This window comes from Epinephelus fuscoguttatus, linkage group LG6, assembly GCF_011397635.1.
Source record: "Epinephelus fuscoguttatus linkage group LG6, E.fuscoguttatus.final_Chr_v1".
Taxonomy (NCBI): domain Eukaryota; kingdom Metazoa; phylum Chordata; class Actinopteri; order Perciformes; family Serranidae; genus Epinephelus; species Epinephelus fuscoguttatus.
Window position 1 is genome coordinate 39,582,340 of NC_064757.1, and position 24,216 is coordinate 39,606,555.

At 41.6% G+C, this 24,216-nt stretch overlaps 1 protein-coding gene across 1 annotated transcript in view; it reads left to right on the forward strand.

The window, feature by feature from the left end:
* The window catches only part of adamts3 (ADAM metallopeptidase with thrombospondin type 1 motif, 3), a 222,900-nt gene that overhangs the window by 23,559 nt on the left and 175,125 nt on the right, over positions 1–24,216 (forward strand). The window contains exon 4 of the mRNA XM_049578474.1: positions 23,517–23,667. Coding sequence (XP_049434431.1) covers positions 23,517–23,667 — 151 coding nt within the window. The remainder of the gene's footprint in view (positions 1–23,516; positions 23,668–24,216) is intronic.

A 24,216-nucleotide genomic window follows, 5' to 3' on the forward strand; every position in this document is an offset into this window, starting at 1 on the left:
ACGAAACGTGAGTGACGTCAGTGTGTCATGTCATTGCGTGATGCTCATGTATAAATGACATCACATGACATTAAACAAAGGCCATCTTTGTTTGATTAGTCCACCTCCCCTGCCTCATGCTTTCCACGGACATTCTCACTCTTTATACTACATCAGCACTCTCACCATCAAATGTTACCGTGAATGGGTTTACAACGTTTGAGTTAGTTGAAAGCCTGGTGCGTCTCACAGAGATGCTAAAGGATGCCTTTGGCATCAGTATCTCACGGCGAGCGGCGTGACAAAGCATCTTTATCTGACGATCTGGGGACGAGGATGGGCTGGTTCAGGTTGTATTTGAAAAAAAAAATAGTCTTAGGAATCCATATCAAAATTGATGTTGATGCCATGTGTTTTTGTTTTGAAACTTTACTATCAGCTGAAATATCTTAATCAGATTTTTTTGCGACTTCAATATCAGCCTCAAAAATCCAGTATCGGCTGGGTTTTAATCACAAGTTCATATTCATGTAACTTTTCTGGCAGTCTAGGAAAGTTTTTTGAAAAGCGATGTCAGTGAGGTTACAGCTCTGCTAAAATAATCATTAAAAAACACAACTTCCTGAATGCTGCCACATTCACTTGAACACATGTCTTTCCTAGTGGCTTCCTTTGAATTATCTCTGCATGGAAAGGAGGGACGCTGGTGCTCAGGTCTTGGATGAAATGAAAGTCTTGATGTCAGTGATTTTGCAGCAGCAGCAGCAGACTGGCTTGTTTGTGACACGCTGCAGCCTCTTGTGGTTCAGAAACTCACTGTGACACTATTTGAGATTTTAAGGTTAATTTTAAACCGTGAAGATCAATGAGACAGATAAAGATCCAAACACATAAAATGCCTGTACCCATGGTCTGTATGGTGTGCATGTAAAGATCAAAGAGCAGACATATAAGCTGGTGAAATCTTTAAAGCATGGGCATGTATTCAACTTTTACACAGTTTTTTGGAAATATGAGCTCCATGAAGGCATTTGCTTCCGTTTACAGGACATAATGACAGTGTTTGATCCCTGAAACACACCTGGTCTGTTATAGAGGTTTTTTTGTGAAAGGACGGTGGTTTTACGAGGACAGCACGTCCGTCGTAAACAGTCAGAGGGGGCCACTCAGCTGAGGATGGCTGCTTGTGTTGGTCTTGTTTCTTTTTCACATAGATGAAACATACAGAACACGTCTCAAGAAAACAGTGAAGGAATGTGACTGACCTTGACATGTCAAAGGGGTGTATACTGTATCATTCCCATCCTCCTCCTCCTACTCCTCCTCCTCCCACAACATGACTCCTAAGTTCATGTGCGGCCTCTCCTCGTGTACACTCATGTGCTTGGAGGGTTCCTCTGTCACGGAGTTGATGGTTCACATACTGCAGATGTTTTATTGTGGAGCCCTGAAAGGCAAAGAGGGGAAGCTTCTCATATCTAATGTATTTTTGGACTTGAGGAATCAGGACGTAATCTGTGTGTCTGTTTTTCGTCCAGCTATACAGAGAGAGGAAGATGATGGCAAAGGAAAAAAAAATAATGATCTGTTAGTGATGAGTAACTCCTTCAAGCTGCAATAGATGACATTAATGGTAACAGAGCCCCAGGCCTTTTTCTCTCAGCCTTCAGAGACAAATATCGAAGTATGTTAAGCCACCACTGAGCTTGAGTTTAGTATCGTACTCATGCATGGCTATTGCTCAATTACTATTTTAGATGAGTCTTAATATATCCTCTAACGTAAAACATGCACGATGCCAGTGTTTACTCACAGCGATGTTGAAATTTAGGACCTCCATTGCAAAACTCATCTGACATATGGTGTGAGTTATGTTAAGATGTGTCCCAAATACCATTTAAAGGAAGTCTTCACCCCCAAATGACCTTGTGTATATCAGTTACTCACCCGGTCTTAAATACTGCTTAATACTTTTCTAACAGTCAGCCCTCTCTGATGGGGAACTGAACTAAAAATGAAACTTACCTAAGCTCTCTTCTAAGCCAGTAATTTTACCTTGATGACCTCAGGAGCTACTGGCCTACCTCGATCAGTTAGTTTGTCTGTTATTGTGTGACTTTGGTGAGCCTGTGATACTTATTTAAAACACCAAAGTTACTCAACAACATAAAAAACAACTAACTGATCGAGGCATTTGCAAACCAGCAGCTCTCCTGTTCAGTGAGCTAAAATCCCAGTTTTTGTCAATGGAGTCTGGCTTTCAAGAAAGCGTCGGTAAGTTTCACTTTCAGTTCAGTTCCCCAATGGAAAGTCTGTTTGTTTGGAAAGCACTGAGCATACTACTGGATAAATGAGCGTTGGATAATACTGCACGAGTCGCCCATGACTTCAGTTCATCAATATTTTTTTCAGTTTTTGGATTCTTCATTCATCGCGGACACTTGCGTATTTTCTTTACAAATTCAGCGTGACTTGGGGTGAGTAACAGATATATAACTGGTCATTCGTGGGGTTAAATATTTCTTCTTGTCATCTGCTTACCTTTCTGTATGTTTTTAAGGAATGCTAGTGGTGTGACTCAAAGGATGGCAATGGTGGTCTACTCTTTTGATCCAGATTACTATATCTACACAACTGTTTGATGGGTTACTATAAGTACTGGTTCAGACATCTTCGTTTCCCATGACTCTTCATGACTGTGGTGACTTTCTTTCCTTTAGCGCCACACTGAGGTTGATGTAATATCTCCACAAGTTTTGGATGATTAACATGAAGTTTGGTACACACATCATATTAATCTTTATTTATAAAAACGCTTTTCAAAACAAAACTTTACATGTCAATAATTTAAACGGACAAGACATGAAAACAACATTTAAAAGAACTGATAAAAACACTTAAGTATATAAAAACTGAGGAAATATAAAAGTCTAAATAAACTTAAAACTCAAGTAAAATCAGGGAAGGCTCGATTTAAGTATGTTTTAAGTTTTATGTCCCCCTCAGGATGAGTGCGTCCAAATGACATTTCTGTGAGTTTCAACTGTACTTTGTGTTTAGTGCTAAGAGAATGTTAGCATGCTAACACCCTAAAGTAAGATGGTGAACATGAGCATGTTGGCATTGTCACTGTGAGGAGCATATTAGCATTTAGCTCAAAGTACCTCTAAATACAGCCTCACATAGCTGCAAGCAGACTTGGTCTTGTTATCTAATGCTTTTATACTAGTGTTTGCTGGACTTGTTGGAATGATAAGTATTCTTAAACGAATAATGCAATTTGTTTTACTCATTGTTTATTTGTGGCTATATTGAAGACTTTGTTCACTGGCTAGGTATCGGCTGTGGATATTTGTTGTAAGTCATTGTTTATTGTAAATCATTGTGTTGTGAGTATGTCAGCCTTTAGGAATACTCCATGAATACTGTAGAACCAGAGTTTGGTGGCATTTGGTTTGGTGATAAAAGATATTCGTTAACATGTAGAGGTTTTGTCATATCACTGTAGCTATACCTTTAATAACTCTGTTTGTATAGGGTGTGATGAAGTACATTAATATGGCAAAGACCAAACAATGCCTTTGACAGCTTAGAGAAAAGCTTGTGAGTAGAACTTTGAGTGAAGCCACCCAGTTGGCAGAAAAAATGTTCACACTTCACAATGCTGTTGTGGACGTGGAAAAGATCATATTTAGTTTTTTAGTACCCACTTTCCGTGGCACTATCCCAGCAGGAAATGCGATGTTGTGGTAAAAGATCACCTGTTTTTAGTGGTGTCATACCTGGTGGATAAACAACAAGAGTTCTCTTTAAACACACCAATCAATCAATCATTCTTTTGTCACATGGAATTATTCAAGCAACAACTCCAGTCAGATGTGTTTCCATCGGCTTCTTTAACTTGTGCACTGTAATTTAGTCCTTTTAGTCCCTTTTTCCCGTCTTCTGGCATTGTTGGCTGCTGCTTTATAATTGTCCACATTTCCGGATGGTTTTGGTAACCCATGGTTTTGGGTTGTGGAATGATATACCGGTCCACACATCCCGACCACAACAAGACGGCCGCATGGTCGCTCCTCCCGAACATGGGCAGCGCCGCACTGCAGCCGCCTCTGAACAGATGCAGTGATCCACAGCAGGACTGGATCATTTCCACTGTCACACCAGTCCGTATGCATCGTAAAAGCACTCAGCTCTTCTCCGTCTCTCACCAGAGTCCTCTGCTCTGTCGGATGAATAGAAAAAGAGCCACCTGGTTGAATCGTGCTGTCCAGGATTCAACGAATATTTGCTGGGTGAAAAGCCACTGGTAACGCAGCAATGACTCGCTAAAAAGCAACTGGTTTTGTTGTTTGTGGTCTTCAACAGTGGTCTCCAGTGGTCTGCAGCTTGGTATATCCATGAAATATATAATGCAGTTTTATTTTATACAGTGTATTGTGATCACGATATAAATGAAAATACATACCTTGATAAAAGGTTTATTCATACAGCTGATGCTTTAGGTCAGAAAGACTAATTTTATTGGCTAAACCACACACTGCTGCTTTCAAAGGTGAAAAACTGCACTTAAACTGAAGAAAGTTTGCCGGAATTTTGTCCAAAACAGATTCACTTTGATCTGCAGTGATATTACACAAAATACAGAAGAAAACAACACAAAGGATTGCAGGACGAAATACAAACCACCACAGAAAAGCCATGACGGAAACGTGTTCTTATAATTCAGAGCTGTTCAGGAATCGAACAATGTAGACGTGATTGGCTTTACAGTCACATATAGGCATGAATAAAGGCCTTTCAACACATGCTACAGCTGTGTGATTTAGGAAAATATGCAGCAATTATCATAGTAAAGGACTCAAAATAGGGACAAGAAATGCAAAGTGACATCCGTCCTTAGTGTTGTTGCATCACTGACGGATTGTGATTTGAGTGTTCAAAAAGAAATCTGTTTGATTTGGTGCCATATTTATCTGTGTGGCTCAGAGCTGACATCCAGGTTTTTCCAATTCCCCTGATTAGGGAACATTGTGTCACATGTGAGAGGGGACAAAAATCATCAGACTTTTGTGTACTTTCAGCCTGAAGCGCATGCATGCACAAAGTACCAGCCTTTTTTTCAGCATGACAAACAAAATGTAAGCTTCCTGGAAATGCCTTAAAGCGACCATGAAATACAGCTTCAGCCTCACTCGTTTGTTTCCATGAAGCAGGACAGCTGGAACAAAAAGCTCCTCTTACTCTGCGTTGCATGAAGGAGAATTTTCTTTCTTTCTTTCTTTTAAGCAGGCCTTGGCAGACGCACCGACCGATCGACTGACAGATACAGACAGACCGAGCTGACCTCAGACCAGCACCGACTGGATGTCTGACTGTTGATATTAACCTTAACCTCGCCAGCGGCTCTGTAAAACTTGGCCACCTCTTAATGTGTGTCATGTTGCATAATCGGCTCTGCCAGCCAAAAGGGTGAGGCACTTCTGTGTCTGTGGTGTGTGTGAGACTCGCGAGTGTAAACACTGCAGGCCTGATGGGTAATGCATCAGTTGGAATATCCTTTTCAGAGCACAAGCCTGCCTGTCGGAGGACATTTAACCAAAACTCTCTCCTGATGCTTCACTGTCACTCCCATCCGGGGAGTTTTTGGCGCCTCCTCCACCTCAGACTCCTCCGGCAAAACTTCGCCTCGGAGGAAACGCTTACAACGCTGAGATTCATGAAGAGTGACAAAATGAGCAAATAAGATACGCTAATGTTTTGCTAAGAGCTACGTGTGTTCAGTAGCCTAAACTTTTGGCCTTGGAGACATAAAAGGGCTCTCTGGACGTGCACAGCTCCTGACATATCTGGAGCTGCTCTGGATGGGAGGAGGGAAAAAAAGCAAAGAAAATATCCTATTTGATTAGAAAAAGAAAGTGAGCCAGTTCCTCTTTGCAGTGAACTGTAGTCGGGCACAAGAGTTTTATTCACTAATAGTTCTTAATGTTCTCTGTTGACTTAGCCAAGGCTTGTTGCAGAGGCTTGACCCCAGAGCTGTTTGGGTATATGGTTTGAGGTACAGGAGGGGAGGCACACCAAGATATGCAAAGCCAAGCTATTTCTTCCAAGTTTTCTCCTCCAGCAGCCGAGGCTTCAGTCCAGTGTGTGCTGCCGGGGTGCTTTTATTGATATTTATGTGTTTAAACATTTTTAATCATGACCTATATAAACTTAAGAGGAGCCCACATTTTCTGTTGTCGTAACAGTCGGACATTGAGAGCCATTCACCGGCGCAAGGTTTTATTTTAAGTTTTCAAGTGTGGACGCTTCACCGCCTCCTCAAAGCCGTCTGTAAATGTTTGCTCTGTTTGGCAGAGCAGCACAAAAAGACAGAACTAAGATAAATTCTTATATTGTTTCTCAAAGTGAAGCTAAGTTTTTATGAAAAGTTCTTTCTGTACTCTTTGTTTTTGACTTTTTAATATTTCAGAAACACTTAAAAAAGAAACTAAATCTGCTTAAAAACATCTGAACTTCAAACGCAGACAAGATAAAATGTCTTGAGGATATGGATAAGAGGATTTATGTTCATGTTAATTATTCTGAGCAAGCTTCTGATATATATTTATACATTTCTGTTTATTATTGCTGAGCATTCTCAAAAATAGTTTCTACATCTCCTGCAAGACTTTTAGTGCCCCCCTGCAAATCACAAGAAATTAACTTGTGTATTTTTTCCCCTCGGAGTTGCTTTAAAGGCTGGGGATGAAAATGGCAGGTAATGATGACGAAGGTTTGCTCACATTTTTGAAAGCAAACACACCTTTGAACAACACCGAGGGTGAAAGGTGGCAGTGTCCTGGCTGAATTCAGACCTTTTTTCAACGTTGCAGTACCTCAACTTTTTTTTTTTTTTTTTTTTTTTTTTTTTTTTTTAAACGAAAGCACGTTCATACCGACCTCCTTAAGAAGTTTAGACTGAAAGAGACTGTTTTTGAAAAACTGGAGCCCTTCAGCTGAATCCCATATGTTTTTTTTGGCAGACGAGTGCTGTCTGCTTGGCCGGGGCTGATGTTGGGGATATTAAACTGATGGAACACAGGACTCTTGATCCCCTTTTTTGAGGGTTGTGTTTAGGTACCAACTGGCTGAGCCTCTGTCAGACACCTGCCATTGTCTCCTCTGATATTGGATAACACTGAATACTGGGTGGCAAAAAATGTGCCACGAGAAACCTTCCTGCTGTCGAGCCAAACCTGAGATGGCAGAGAGGAGTTTTTTAGACAGTCTTGCGTAATGTTAAAGTTTTTAAAGCCAGTTGTTGCACCACTTTTTTACACTAATTATGGGATTGTTGCCAAATAATCATCCACAAGGCATTTTATCTTGCAGACTTTTCCTCCCAGAGACACAACTTCCAGCTGGAGATGTATTTTCCTGATGTGTTTTGTTTGTAAAAGAGATTCCTACGTGATAAATGTAAGTAGTTTGGATGGGGGTGACGTGATGCGTGAATACTGTGTGCGCTGGTGTCTTCAGATAATCACATGCATGCTTTGGTCCTCGCATCAGTTCACCTGAAGGTGACCTCGCTGATATTTGGCAGATTAAATTAAATCTTTAGTCATTAGAAAAACAGACTGGTTTGAGGTTATGTAGAGCAATGATTCCCAACTGGTCCAACCATGGGGTCCAGATTTCTACTTAGTCATTAGTTCACTGTCATACTTGTGTTTGGCTATGTTGTCGAGCTAGTTTGCTGTCTCTGTCATGTAGCTGTCCATTAGTCGCTCACTCTACAGCAGGAAACTGCACTTCAAAGTAAAAGCTTTGTGCTGGAAAGTTACTGTACGTAAAAATAATGTTTTTTACAAATGTGACGCGAGTCACTTGAGGTCCATTCAGAATGGTCCCGCAAGCCACTCTTGGTCCACGACCCACCAGTTGGGAACCACTGATGTAAAGTATCTTCTGTTTTCTTTTCTTTTTGAAATACAGCCTTATTAAAGTGGCAGTATGTCTGATTTGTACAGCCTTGTAGCAGAATGTGACCTTATCTTTGTAGGTTCCATCACTTCTATGATTATTTTCATCAATGAGTCCAGCAGTTTTTTGGTTTGTGACCTTTAAAACTAAGCCATCTCTTCTCAGGCCCGAGGCTCAGCAGGTAGAGGGAGTTGTCCATTAATCACATGGGTTTGTGGTTTGATTTCCAGCTCCCCCTATCCACATGTCAAATTGTCCTTGAGCTGGGGTGCCCAGTAGCTCAGTGGGTAGAGCTGGCGTCCTGTGTACAAAGATAGTGTCCTTGCTGCAGCAGCCATGGGTTAGATTCCAGCCCATGGCCCCTTGCTGCATGTCATCCCCCTCTCTCATGCCCAAACTGTCCTGTCATATAAATGTATAAAAAAGCCCAAAAACATATCTTTAAAAAGTGTCCCTGAGCAAGATACTGAGCCCAAACTGATGACTCCACTGCCATTGAGTTGTGGATGGGTGAGTGAGAGTCAAATTGTTTGTCTGTTAGAGCTATGTGAGAGCAGTTTATTGAACATTTCAGCTGACTGCACTTATTTCCAAAGGTTTTTGTCGTGAATTTTTATGTAGGTATTTTTCTGCTTTCCTGTCTTGTTAATCATCTCGTGACCCTTGTTTGAACACTAAATGTTTTGGGGGCACAGTCCTACCTTTAAAGTAGCACCAGTTTGGTTAAAAGCAACCATTTTTCTTTCTTCTATCGTCGCTGGAAAAACAGCACCTACACATCCACATTTGGTGCCTAAAAGGCCTCAAGAAAGAAGCAATGACTTGCTAAAAACAGCAGTTTTTGTTGTTTGTTGGTCTCAAACAGTAGTCTGCAGCTCAGCAGGGATCTCACAACATCCACCATTCCCTCCTCTTCTCGACGACAAGGTCCACTCATATACTTTGGCACTTAAACATACAAATGTAACACATTTGTGGTTTCCAGAAATGTACAATGCCAACTCTTTCTCCTGGCATTAGAGCTGGTTTTATTGGGTTATAGGGACTGGGTGTAGATCCAGTTGAGGAGACCATGGTCATGTGCTTGGTGTTGTCTCTGAGGGTTTAGGTGAGAGATGGATCTGACAGTGATAACATGGTGTAATCTTTGGCCTGCTCAGTGGGGAATGTTCTTAGCAAACCAGGCAGGAGTGCTGATAATCCAAAAATGATATAATAAATGAAAGAAATGAAGTTTATGGAAATGGAGTAGGGATTGTTTTGTGAAACAGCTGTTTGGATGAAATTATAACAGCCACTTCACTACAAATAGTGTTTTCGTGATACTGACATTTCTAACTTTGATTAAATACCTTAAAAAAACATTGGTATTCAATAGCAGTTTCGATACCATTGACAGCGACGACTTTTCTTTTCTCGGTCAGTAGAAGAGAACAGCAAGATGACTGCAGGCAACATTAACAAGAAGGGAGAGTGAGAAAGCACAGCTGGTATGGGTGTATTGATACTGCGGAAAATGAGTATTGAAACCGTTTCAAATATTCATAATCGATATTTTTAAAAACACTAATGTCAACAGATTCATCTCCTCAACAACAGCTCTATCCACTGATGTTAACCATGTGACCCAGTTGAAAAGTTACAGGAGTCAGTGGACCCTGAGTTGGGATTGTTTCGTCAAATTCTTTTTTGTCGCTTTTGTGAGAAACGTTTTCTTATTCCATTTCATGTCCTGCTGCAGTTTTCATTCAGCTGATCCAGAGTCTGTTGATTGGGTTCAATAGTTTAATGAGCCATAAAACAGTCCTGAGTGATTGTACGGTGGTTAAATGTCCTTTAAGTGCATCGAAATCTAATGACTAATGACAGGAGCTCTGGAGATTCGCTCTCAGGGGATTTGGAACCCATGACAGAGGCATTGTTGCTGTTTGAAGCTTTCGACTTTATCATCAGGAGCAGACAGGAGTGTTGGGAAACAACAGCTAATGAATAGCTGGTGTGCCAGCTCATCAGTTAGGCTGATGAACTAGTTGGAATAACACAAAGCCAGCTCTCTCAGTCAACCCCAAAGCTTGAAACTGCAACAATGCCTCCGTGCTGTATTTTTAGAGCAGCTCTACTCGTCCATGTTTTGAATATTTTAGAGGATCTCCTGTTTTTAGTTTCTTTAAAAATCCTGCGGGTGAGGAAGACCGTTGTATTTTATGTGCATGGATCGTTCACTTGATTTGTCACTTCCTGTGAGCCTTTTCGCTGTGAGGCAACAGCGCTAACTGAGAGCCTGAAAGAGTCACGCTGCACAGCTCTCTTATTTATAGATAATTACACTATGTTACGCCAGGTAGAGTAATCACTCAAGTATGTCCTTCAATTATTCATCCAGCAGCCATCCAAATGACTTATACATCAGCTCATATGTCTTTGTGAGTGAGAGATATTCACGATGCAGAAAGTGCAGGATCCTATTTTTTAATTTCATCCTCTATTTATTACTTTTCTTGTTGCGTTAATTGTTTGTCTGCTGCAGAAAGGTAACACACAGATGTTAAGACTTGTTGAGATTAAGATTCATCTGGGCTGCAATGATGCTACCTTTGAATATCTCTGAGTCACAGTCACTATTAAAGGAGCATACGTGTCTTTAGATTAGATGGGACACTTATCAGTCTGGTTGTGCGTACAGCAGTGGTGGAAGTACATTTAATCAGATACTGTGTCTAAAGGTCCAGTGTATGGGATATATTGACAGAAATGGAATGTAATATAATAAGGATGTTTTCATGAGTGTATAATCACCTGAGAAAAAGAATTGTAGTGTTATTGTTAATGTAGAATGAGCCGTTTATATCTACATCAGGAGCGGGTCCTTGTCTACAGAGATCGCCATGTTTCTACAATAGCCCAGAATGGTCAATCCAAACACTGGCTCCAGATATGGCTATTTATGTTTGAGCTGTGTCAGAGAAGCACTGATTTTATAACATAAACTTCTTTATTCAGTATTTTTACTGGTCCAAGTTACCAGGGTTATTTATTTTGGAGAGGAGGAGACCTCTGCAGATAATTCAGCTCCTGCTAAAAACCTGCTGAACCCCAGGGCCCGTATTCACAAAGATTCTGAGAGTCCTCTCAGAGAGCTCCTAACTTAGCCTAAAAATTCCTAGCAAGGAATCTTAGCTTAAGAGTGATTCGGATAGTTTCTGAGAGCAACTCTGAGCAAAGAGGGGACAGAAACTTTTATCTTAGTGAGGAGGTGAGGTTGACCCCGTTGCTAGGTATGAAGATTCAATTAATTGATACACAGCTTCAAAATGTTTGAACGTACCTCATTCACATGCTGATTATTATGTTGATTTGCTTATTGTTATGTTTACTCGCCATGCTGGTAATTTTACTACTTAATCTATTTGATATTAAGGGTGGACGCTAGGGCTGCCATGATTAGTCGACTAATCGATGACTAATCGACTATTAAAATAATCAGTGACTATTTTAGTAGTCGACTAATCGGTTTGAGTCATTTTTCATAGAAAAGTACTATAAAAGTATCCCAAAATACTCTTACTGCAGCTTCTCACGTTCAGATATTGGCAGCTTTACACACTCTCCCGTGACAGTGAAATAAAACCCTTTGGCGTGAGTATGAAACAAGACATTAGATGACGTAATTTTGGGGTTTGGGAGAGACAGGCCGACATTTTTCAACATTTTAATACATTTTTCGATGAAATGATTAGTCGACTAATCGAAGAAATAATCGACAGATTAGTCGACAATGAAAATAATCCTTAGTGGCAGCCCTAGTGGACGCAGACTCAGCAATTACTGTGATTGCTGGCCTCCTTGTAAAAAGCGGTTTGATTTGGCAGAATGACCAAAACAACGAACGAAATGGAGAAAAAAGAACGAGAAAGCTGAACTGGACAGAAGAGCAGTGCCTGCTGTTGGCACAGCTCGTGGAGGAGAACAAAGGAGTTTTAAGAGGGAAATTCGGTCCCGGGATTACGGCCAAAGAGGTAGACTTGGGAGCGCATTGCCCGACAAATCAATGCGTCATTCCCTCTCCTTTTACGCACAAGCGATGAGTGTGAGAAGCGCTGGTACGTGCTGCAATCCAAAGCGGGCGTTATTGCGTTACTACACTGGGTGGGAAAAGTAATCTCATCCCTGATGAGGTCAACCACAAACATTATCCCTGCACAATCAAGCTGGTAGCGTCTTATTAAATCACTGTCGTTCAATATACAGAGAATATCTCTCCTTCCTCTCTGTCTTTCCGTCATCTTCTCTGTTTAAGACACTCTTAGGCTTCTTAAAAGTCCTCTTCCCTCCTCTTAACAGTTTTTCACCTTAGGAGCTCTCTTAAGGCCTAAGGTGCTTTGTGAATAACTTTTATCTTACCAAGAGAAAATTCTAAGAAAAATCTTAGAATTCGAGGAATTCTAAGATTTTTCTTAGAATGACGTCACTAAGAGCTACTTTTAGTCTTAGGATGCTTTGTGAATACGGGCCCTGGATCTTAAGTTATCATAGCAATAAAGTGAGCACAAATTAGCATGTTTTGGGTGAGTGGCCCATTACCGACATGCCAAACAATGTTGGAGAAACACTGATTTGTAACATGGAACTGTTTTATTCAGTGTTTTTGCTGGTTTTAGTCTCATTTATAAAACAATGTGTATGATCCATACTAAAAATGCACAAATGGACAAAAGTCAAAAATGGTAGGTATATGCCAAAAAAGTTTTGACAGTTTCTACAATCAGGCTTCCACCTCACCACCTCACCATCTGTGTTGCGAATTTCTCATCTCCAAAATGTTCATAAGCATGGGTCAAAGTTTCTCCCATCAAGTCTGTCTTTATAGATTGCAACTTTTGCGTGGGAAGTGGCGTATGTCTCGTTCAGGCTGCGTTCAGGGTTAATGTTTATAAAAGAGACCCCAGGTCTGTTTGTTTTAGAGGACGTGACCGAAGGAGTTCTAGCTAAGAGAAGTTTAGCTGGTGTGGTCACTAGCAATCTGCAGGCTTCACTGAAGTTATTCCATTTTATTTGCTTCTTACTTCTGTTCAACATTACATGTATTTGATTAATTAGAGGTAGAGGGTCATGGGAGGATGTGAATGAAGCAATATTACATCAGTTGGCCAAAGGGGGGCGCTATAGCAACCGATTGAAATTGCAAACTTTGAATGGGCATATCTCATGCCCCGTATGTCGTAGAGACATGAAACTTTGCACAGAGATGCCTCTCCTCATGAGGAACACATTTGCCTAACTTCCGCTTATATAGATTTTCCGCCATTTTGAATTTTTTGAAAAACACTTCAAATGGATCTCTTCCTAAGAAGTTTGAGCAATCTGCATGAAACTGGGTGAACATAATCTAGGGACCAATATCTAAAGTTCCCTCTTGGCAAAAGTTGGAAAACTTACTAAAACTGAGCTTCTATAAGGCAATGAATATTGCGGAGGGCGTGGCTCATCACATAAAGGTGTATAACATCTCAAGGGTTTCACCCATCACCACGCAACTTTGTAGGCATATGACCACACATAATCTGAGGGGACCCCTCCATTATTGACCCCATCAAACAAAATGGGGGCGCTAGAGAGCTCATTTCTTATCTAGGCCTAACCGCCATATGGATTTTTACTAAACTTGGTAGATATGTAGAACAGGACGCCTCAAGGTGACTGGAGAAATTTAACTCTAATTGGCAACTGGGTGGCGCTATAACAACAGAAAAATGCTTCAAAATGGCTAAAATGCGACCAATCGCTGTGGCTCCCCCTGTGGACCAATGTTGGGGTTTTTTTTTTTTCATGGTATGGTATGCTGTACTCAATGGGTATGGACTAGTATAAAGTATTTAATATGAGCTTCACTCCTATCATCTGCAGAATTAATGTGATGGACATATAAATGTATCAGTAATTATAATCCAACATTTCAATCCACTGCACATTATTTTTGACAGTTTTGCACAGTGAGTATTTTCATTTTTGGGACTTTAAGTGTACGTTGATGCTAATATTTTTTAACTTTTACATAAGCAAGAGTTAAAGTTTAGTACTTTAACTTGTTCATTCATTCATTTTCTATAACCGCTTATCCTGCTGGGAGTTGCAGGGGGATGAATACTATCCCAGCTGATATTGGGCGAGAGGCGGGATACACCCTAACACATGAAGAGACAGACAATTTTTATTTGGAGCAGGGTATTTCCACACTGTAGTATTGCTACTGTGAGCAGCTTTATTAGCCTGATTACTAAAATAGAAAAATACAGAAAAGCTATTTTCACAAAATACTAAAGCAACCTAAAAAATGAACTCTCTGACAGCACACAGTTTAGTCTCAGAAACATTCATGGGTATCGTCCTAATGGCCAAATGCTATCACTGGTTATCTACAGTGTATAACTATAACTGTATCATGGAGCCAAGGCCACTGTGATCCGTCCACTACTGACAAATGTGTGATCGATGTTATTAAACCCAGAGGTCTCCGTTTCTGTTTACTGCAAAAACAACATGCTTCAGACACAGGATTCTTACATAAGGGCTGCTGACCTAAAAATATCTTATAATATTTCTACATTGAAAAACCCACAACATTAAATGTAACATTGCTGCTATGGTTGTCAGGTTTTTATAATCCACCATGAAACACTGCTTTCAGTTGCTTTTCTTGCATGTCTGAGTGAATTTGTTTAGTTTTCATGAAGTATCCAGTCATTCTTACTAATTGTTGGATGTGCGGCCGTGGTAATTTTAGTTGGCATATTTGGACTGAATATTGTGTTTTATGTCCCGAGGCTTACATGGAAAATCCTTCCAAACATGTACAGCCAAGTTGTTCATGAATCACCACAAACACAATTTATTTAAATAAAGAGCAGGGCAAAGTCAAGTTCCTTTATGTTGAACTAATAATTGAACAGTTTCATCTGCAGCAGCTGTGTGGCTTAAGGGATGTCTGTCTGTCCATTCATTGGCGTGTCAGTTGGTCGATCCAGACTAAAATATCTCAGCAGCTTTTTCAAAGATTGCTGTGAGACGTAGCGCAGACTTTCATGGTCTCCAGATGATGAATACTTATGGTTAAGTATAAATACCGTTTTATTTTGCATCTCTGGTCCTCCCCTTCATTGCCTTTCTCTACCTGTCCACCAGAGGCCCTCAGACTTTCCCACCTGACTCACATCCAGCCACTCCCTCTTGCACCTGCAGTTACTGGCTGCATCCAAATGTCCGCCCTCTGGACATGCGCACTGAGCCCTTGCGGACTGGCCAACTCCTTTGGATACATTTACTTGTTGCCCAGACTTCCTGTCTGAGGCCTGCACTACAAAGCAGGATTTGGTTTAGTGAGGTAATGTCATTAACTCTGGGTTTTAAGTACCATGAAGCTGGGTCACTTTTTCGTGTTTATGTTAGGTTGAACAGCTAACCTGCTCGGGAGCAGCTTGTGTTCAAAGTATCGGATCACACCTTGTCAGCACTCCAACAACTGGCCAATCATTGCATTGTTTCAGGGTTTGAGTTTTACTTTTAAAACGGGACTTTCAACAAACGGAGAGATCAGTTACAGTCTTAATATGATGATGATTTTAGCTGCATTCATACGCATGCAAATTTATTTTATCCTTGGATTAACAGCTGACAGCATGGCCATTTTGCACTCTGATTCCATCACTGCACCTCAAAATAACACGAGACACCTGTTTGATGAGAAGCAAAGATTATATTCATTAGAAAAAGTAAGCACCACGCCATCAATTGGCTCCTGTTGTTATAAATGCTAAATGTTGGTCAGATGGACCTAATCAACCCTTAACTAACTTCTTTTTCACCTTTTACTTTGGTAACAGACACGATCTGGCATTACTTTATTTAGGGTTGTTTTTTTATTTCATTTTCCAAATAAATGGCAAAAATACTCTCCTACTTATTTCATATAAATAATACCTTTATCACTCCTTGGCCTAATTTGAATATTTGGAAATAATTTCGAGTGTTTCTACATCTGTTGTATTCTGTTGTAAGATTATAGGCTAGTCCATCCAGATAACGATATGATATCCTCTGTATGTTGTACTGGCTGCAGGCCTCAGGTTTTGACCCTTACCTTATGATTCAGAATGTTTATAATTCTTCATGTTGGTCAATGAATCACTGACCTCCTCCTGTTTGCCTGGACTGTCTGCATTTGGGGCCTTCACTCGTTGATGTCGGTGGTCCCCCCGACTTCTCCAGTAGCACCACCAGGAGGTAAAAATGACCACACAATAAAGTTTATGTCAAGATATTAAGCTTGTTCAAGGCTACAAAGAGTTCAGACTGAAAATAATGCTTTGTTAAAGAAAAGATCAGTAGAACTATGGCAATCATATAACAAAGTCATCTCCCAGGAATAAGTGCACTTGCAAAAATTTGTCTATGCGTGCACCTTCCTACACATCACAGAGAATGTCACTGTACATTGCACATAAGCTGAACCGACAGAAAAAGGCTGACATTTTGCGTTTTGGTGTCCCCCTGGTGCCAATGCAGTGATCTTATTGAAACAAATGAGTGCACTAATGTCTGTCTAAACACAGCCGTAAAGGTCCCATTAAATGGTTTAATTGCTTTTTGTAATGTGGTCAGTGCAGGAGGACTCTTTACTGACCATGTGGTGTTTTCCAGCAAGATTAACGAAGCATACTGATGTGCTAAACGTTTATTCCTTTAGGTAACGACATGTGCTTTCCTCCGCGACACTCTTAGGTCATGAATGTAACTTTTTTTACCCTACGCCTGGTAATGATACCTGCATAATGAAGTCCCCCCTGGCCTTTATTATCCATTTGAAGGTGTTGTTTTCTTGTGTGTAGTGAGCGCAACAGCCTCGTTTGTCCACGAGGGTGACTGTGGGCTTTACGTCACGTTAGGATGTGTGAGTTCTTTCCTCTGCTTAAGTTGGAAGCATGAAAGGAGATAGCCTCCCTGTTGTGTTGTGCTTTTAGAGGGAAAATGTGAGGAAATGCAGACAGACACCTGCTGCAGTTTTGTTTAAGTATAGGGTTTAATCAGTCGTGATTGCGCCTCACCTGAAAGCAGTTTCAGCTCGTCACATAAAATTTGCAGTAAGCTGAAGTTTGTTTCTTTACCATGTCTTTTGAAGTGTTGAAAGAAGAAGAGAAAATTAGGCTTTTTTATGCAATGTCTCTGTTCAAGGATAGATGAAAAAATAATTTCAGGACAGTTGTATCCAATTGCTTATGTCTCTGTTCATTCATTCAAAGTAGAGACACTTCCTCTGGGCGACGCAGATTACTGAAACGCCTTGCTCATTGAGATGGGTGAGGATTTCTGCTTTGTTAAGAGACAGCGAGCGTGCTTCCGCTAGATATTCACATAATGAGCTCTTCTCTTGTCAATACTTTTTTTCATTATAGACATGCTCAGATAAAGGAGGGTTAAAAACTATGCAAACAACCACTATTGACTGAACTGATTAGATCTTTGCTGCACTCGTCCAGTTCTTATCCTCGAGTGCTGCAGGAAAAACTTAAAAAACAGCATCAGTAGGTGGCAATGCAGATAGTTAATTGATGTCTTACACAAAGAAAAGATCTTTGATATCTCTAGTGGTGCGTCATGCTGTGGAGCAGCGTTTGATCAATAATAAAATGTCAGCTTCGCATCTCATTACAGACACTCTTGCATGACATTGGTTTTTAAAGTTGGACTGTTTGCCTCAACACTGTGTTAACAAGACGGTGGCATTTTCAGCTCCTCAGATGGCTCAGAAACAGCACCACTGGACAGAATCACAACTTTCTATCCAATTATCTAGCCGTCAGTTTGTTCGCACAGCCTCAGAATCCCACCTCTGCCCGAAGAGAGGGGTTTTTAACACGCCTGCACTCTAATTGATGATGTGCGTGAGAGCAGAGATTCAGATCTTGTGTCTGCACTGCTGCTCGTTTTATCCTGAAAGAAGTCCTTCAGCTTAAAAGATGCTAAATTGAAGCCTGACCTGTTGAAGGCTCGGATCTCGAGATTTTTTACCAGCCTCTGATGGAGATGTTTTTCTTATTTCCTCTTGCTTACATGAAATCAATGAATGTGAGAGATGCTGAACTCATGTCAGTTTAATCCAAAATATGTCTCCAAACGCCTCCGGTGTCAGCGTGCCAGTCTTAAGGTGAATTTGTGTAGCTGCGAGTCAGTTTAGATGGGAGATGAGCTCATAGTTAGTGAAGGAAAAAAGATAGGATGTGGTTACGGGTGTAATGCCAGGATTAATTTAGGCTAGATAAGCCGCGCCCTTGTTTTTGAATACTAGTGCATGAGAGGAACTGGTAATTGGCACATCACGAAACAAACTGCATAACAGCCTGACAATGTATGCTGATATACAGAAGGTAGTTAATCTGTATCTGTGAGAGATGCCTGCAGGTGTAAGATAAATAAAACAGTAAGCAGAAAACACCTGCTGCAAAAAAGTCCCACTCGGGTCTTCTACCAGGGGTCTGGGAGTTTGAGGGTTCTGCGCAGTATCTCAGCTGTTCCTAGGACTGCATTCTACTGGACAGAGACCTCAGATGTTGTACCTGGAATCTGCTGGAGCCACTCTCCCAGTTTGGGGGTCACAGCCCCGAGTGCTCTGATCACCACTGGCACCACTGCTGCCTTTACTCCCCTCATCTTTTCCAGCTCCTCATTCAGCCCTTGGTATTTTTCAAGCCTCTCGTGTTCCTTCTTCCTGATGTTGCTGTCCCTCGGGGGTGCTACGTCTATCACCACTGCCTTCCTCTGTTGGTTGACGATCAACACGATGTCCAGTTGGTCAGCCATCACCAGTTTGTCAGACTGGACCTAGAAGTACCACAGGATCTTAGCTTGGTCATTCTCAATCACCTTAGGAGGTGTCTTCCATTGTGACCATGGGACTTCCAGCCCCTACTCAGTGCAGATGTTCCTGTACACGATGACAGCCACTGTAATGGCGTTCTTTGTATGCTCTTCCTGCCTGCATCTTACACCCTGCTGTTATGTACTGAACTGTCTCAGGAGCATCTTTGCACAGCCGAGAAACAGCCAAGATACTGAGCAGACCCCTCAACCTCCCAGGGCTCTGGTACAGGACCTGAGCTTGAGGAAGACACACCACCTCATTTTTTAATTTTTTAAATTTATACATATATATTTAACTGATGGAGAGTTTTATGGCAGCGGTATGTCATTTTTAAGCCACTGCGCCAGCAAGAGCCATTTATTTTCGGCCATCCGTACATTTGTACCATTCGGCACAAACGTCCACTTGGACTGACGTTTGAAGCATTGTCTACTGTCATGGCTACACACAACCACAAGGTTGTTATTCTAGTTACAGTCTGTTTTGCATTTGTGATACTGTGTGAAGATTTTTATGACAGCAGTGTGGCATTTTTTTAAAAAAAATACGAATCATCTTGATGCAGCTTTTTGTACCTTATAGTCCAGACTTTCTTTTGTATCCCTTTCTGACTGTAATCACGGAGATGCTGTTCCTTTTGATAAGGAAGAAGGGTCAAAGATCACCATATCTCTCTTTTTCTGTATTCATTACATCCATTCAGGCTCTGATAACCTCTAGCTGTCATCATAGCTGTCAAATCCAAATTTTGTTTCATATAATATGAACAGAATATCCTGCAGTAAACTGTCCCCAAAATTCAGGTTCTTTCCTTCTTTCCTCTCTGCTGTGCTATGAGTGTGCTGGCAACATGCTACAGACATTCAAAACAGTCAGCTGCACAAGCAACCTTTATTGAATGTTGCTGCGGCGAGGAGATATGGGACAGCATTATCTCCTCTCCTTTTGTAAAGGATGCTCCAGTGAATCCTATGCTTAAAGAGATAAGACAGGAAGCACTGAAGAACCTTTTCTTAGCATATAGAGAATTCGACCAGTGCTTACTGTGGCTGCCACTAAGATAGTTTCAGGTAATTTCACTCGGTTAGAAACATTCGTAAGCATAAAGACTATTTTGCAGCAGCCCTGGTCGTGATGCCATAAGAAATCTGGCCCTGTTGAACTGGAACAAATCAGACTAACACAGCACTGTGGTCACAAAGTAGCAATAAGCAGTACTGATTTGGGGGATGATCATGTCTTTTCTCCTGCTACAAAGAGCAGCAAAGGTCATTTTGATGCCGAAACCTTTAGTTTACTTTTACTGGCAGGCTGTTCATCTATGTGCAGCACACCTCGGGACATGAATATTCTGTTAATGTGTTCAAAGTTAATATAAACTTGAGTAAGAAGGTAAATTGGAATCCAGCCAGTTGTGCATGTAAATAGGAGGAGAGAGGGGGAAGTGTTTGGTTGACTGGGGACTATGGGAGTTGGAAACGAGTTCAGTGTGCATGTTGGTTGCAAAGCACCATATGTGCACAGGCCAACAGAGTGTTAGTGGTGAGGCCAGAGCGAGGTGAGGCCTGCCGAGGTGCAGCAGCGGAGGCCGGACCGACCGGCTGACAGAGAGCTGGAACAAATTTCTCTGGAGCTCTGTGAGAGGTGGCTCTGTCTGCGCACAGGTGCACAGTAGAAGCATTTTTGTTTACTGCCAAGAAAACTGGCTCTCGAAAGGTTGAACGTTACTGTTGAACATTAATTCATTATGTGTTCCTCTTGTCTCTCCGGATGCCGATGTTGTTCGCAGTAGAGTGACACGTGTTTTAGCACCGTACATATTTGCATTTTACACGTATGCCCTTGATGAATCAAAGCATCACTCAGAGCTCAGACTTCATTAGCATTCTGAGTTTATTAGCGGTGCACTTGTGATATTTGTGTAGGGAAAATGTTCAGTAATTTTCAAAAGTGTCTATAGTGGGTTAAACAAGATGCAATGCAAATTCACTTATCATGCTAACACTTCAACTTCATTTTGTCCCTACACTTTTCAGCCTTTCACATGTATGTCACCTACTTCAGCACCTAGATTTAATGAGCTGTGCATTCAGTTTGTGTGTGCATCATCATCATCATCATCATCATCATGTTTGCCGCACAGTTTGACCCTTTAATATCCGCCCTAAACAATGGGCATGACTGCCGTCTTATTGCAGAAATCTGAGACCAGCAGGTAGCGATCACAAAGCAATTTCACCCCAATGTGTTTCTAATGATGTGGAGCTTTGTGATCACCACCTGCAGCCGTCAAGGAACCTGCTGATCATTGCAAATTGATTGTAAGTCACTGGAACAGAATCAAAACAACATGGAAAAAATGCCCCATGGAAAGACCCAAATACATCTAAGCAGGCAGATAGTTCTTAGGAACATTCTCTCTTGAATACATTTCTAAATATTATATTAGCACATCTGTCTTTTTCACACCATAAACAAACGACAGCTGGCTCACCCCGACAGTGTGCACATGGTTGCTGGTGATTTTAATCAGGCAAACTTAAAGTGTCCGACCAGAGGGAATAACACATTATACAGCTCCCACACGTAGACCAGTCAGACCACCTATCTCTGCTCCTTACACACCTCTCAGAAGAAGGGCAACTCGGCTGATAAAGAGCATCACAACATGGCCTGAGGATGCACTTCTTCAGCTTCAAGACTGTTACGCTCACACCCAGTGGAATGTTTTTGAACATCAGGACCTGGCTGTACACACGGAGGTTGTACTATCTTACATCAATTTCTGTATGGGGAATGTCACGGTGGGCAAACGCACTGGGTGTTCCCCAACCAGAAGCCCTGGATGAGCAACCAGGTCAAGACACTCCTCAAGGACCGCAACACCACCTTCAGGTCAGGTAACAAAGATCTGTACAGTGCTGCTAGAGCTGACCTGAAGAGAGAAATTAGGAAAGCCAAGTTTGACTACAGGAGGGAAATAGAAAACCACCTTACAAACAACAACCCACGACAGGTGTGGCAGGGTTTCCAGCAGATCACCAACTTCAGGTAAGCACAGCAGAGGACTCAAGCATTGCACTAGCAGAAGAGCTGAACACGTTCTTCACACACTTTGAGGTCCCAACCCAACAGTCTGCAGCCACACCATCCAGCCCCAACCAGCTCCCAATCACTGACTGTGCAGGTTCAGGATGTGAAATGGATGCTAAGCAAGGTGAACCCGACAGTGTTCCTGGAAAGGTACTCAGAGCCTGTGCCGACCAGCTCTCCCAGGTCTTCACCACAATCTTCAGTCCCTCCCTGACACCTGCCACACCTGTTTGTCCTGCTGCCCTCTGGCAGGTGTTACAGGGCCATCAGAACCAGGACAAACGGGCTCAGAGAGAGCTTCTCTCCACAAGCCATCACTACATTTAACACACACACACACACACACACACACACACACACACATACACACACACACGCACATACACACACACACACTAACCCATTCAACCCATCACAAAAGGACATTGTGCAATACTGCAGTTCTGGTCTCTGTAAATCCACTCAACAATGCATATGGATGCAAACGCAATTATTACCTGTATTTCCTGTCTGCACCTTAGTAGTAGCCCCCACAACTTTGTTGTATAGGTAGCATCCTTGTGAATGTGCAATGACAATAAAGGCTTTCTATTCTATTCTATTTTTGTTGCGTATATATCTTCTTCATCTTTGCACATCTGCACAAGTGCATTATGAGGTCAGACATTACGCTGTCGTCTGTTTGTCTGTGTAATGTCCATGAAATAGATTTAATTTCCACCACAGGATAAAGATGTTGTCCCATTATATTTCTGAGAACCTTGCTGCATAAATTTACATAAACAAACAGATTTTCTTGAAGATACTGTCACAGCTCAATGCAATAGTTATCTTGGTTTGTGACCTCATTGACAGATGAATAAATGAATAAAACTGTTACTGTTACCTTACTTGTGTCATGCAAACACTTATTCCCAGCCCACACGGGCTTATAGAACACCATTAAATCAAACACGCCAGGACCAGAATGCAGCGTACAAATTGTCAGACAACAAAGAAACTGGAGGAAAAAATGATGACAGCATATTTTATAATCAAAACATCACTGAGTAGAACAGAATTCATCAATCACTCACAGAGACATTTACTATATTCTCGTAATATCATGGCCTCTTTTTTTCTAGGATTTTGAGACAAAATTAGAAAACTTACACATGTCAAAATGAATTGCCTTAGCATAACTGTGTGAATGCGTGTTTTTCCCGTGTCAGCGTGGGTTTCCTCCAGGTGCTCCGGCTTCCTCCCAAAGTCCAAACAGGTTAATAGGTGACTCTGAATTGTCCGTAGGTGGGAATGTGAGTGTGAATGATTGTCTGTCTCTACTGTATGTGTTAGTCTGGCGACCTGTCCAGGATGTACCCAGCCTCTCACCTAATGTCAGCTGGGATAGGCTCCAGCTCTACAAGACCCCCAACCGGATAAGTTGGTTATGATAGGTCGCTCTTTTTAGCAGTGTCCAGAACGGTCCATGCTTCGTACTCTTTCCTCTCAGTCCAGCAGCAGGTCCACTTGTTGTATGAGTACCGTAGTTCCACACACTCACTGGCCTGGTGTTGTGTTGCAGGCCGGGATGATCCGCACCGACTCAGACGAGTACTTCATCGAGCCACTGGAGAGAGGCACCCAGGAGCTGGAGGACCAGGGTCGGGTCCACGTGGTTTACCGCAGGTCGGCCCTGCTGCAGCCCCCCTCCGACATTTCAGTGGACTACCAAGGTAGGACGCAAAGCCACTGTGTTTACCGCTACTGGGAGAGATCGCAGACCAGTGGGTGTTATTAGCACTGCTGCTAATTCTGTGACCATGATGACTCTACTTTTGTAATTCCAATGGCCACTGTGCTGGAATTTGTTGTGGTTTAATCTAGGTAATCAATGATACCATGGCTATATGTGAAAAAAATCCTACTGACTTTGCTCAAACTGTTCAGAGAGGAAATAAAAAATCAATTGTCAAAATGGTGTCACAACCACAAGCTCCGTAAAAGAAATGAAATCAATAAAAAAAAAGATACGATAAAATAACTGCTGAAGGCCCTGCTGCTCAGATCACATTTTACACAAGTAATTTTAAGTACAGTATGTATATGTGACAAATGAATCCTTGGTGGGCGGGTGTAGGTGGAGCTACATAAACCTGACCGAAAATGCCACCAATCATATTGACTGCACACAACAACAACAAGGGCTCCTTTTATTCCGCCCCCATAGGAAATAAAAACTGTCCCGGCAAGTAGTTTCTCAAGCCAGACAAGTTCCTGATACT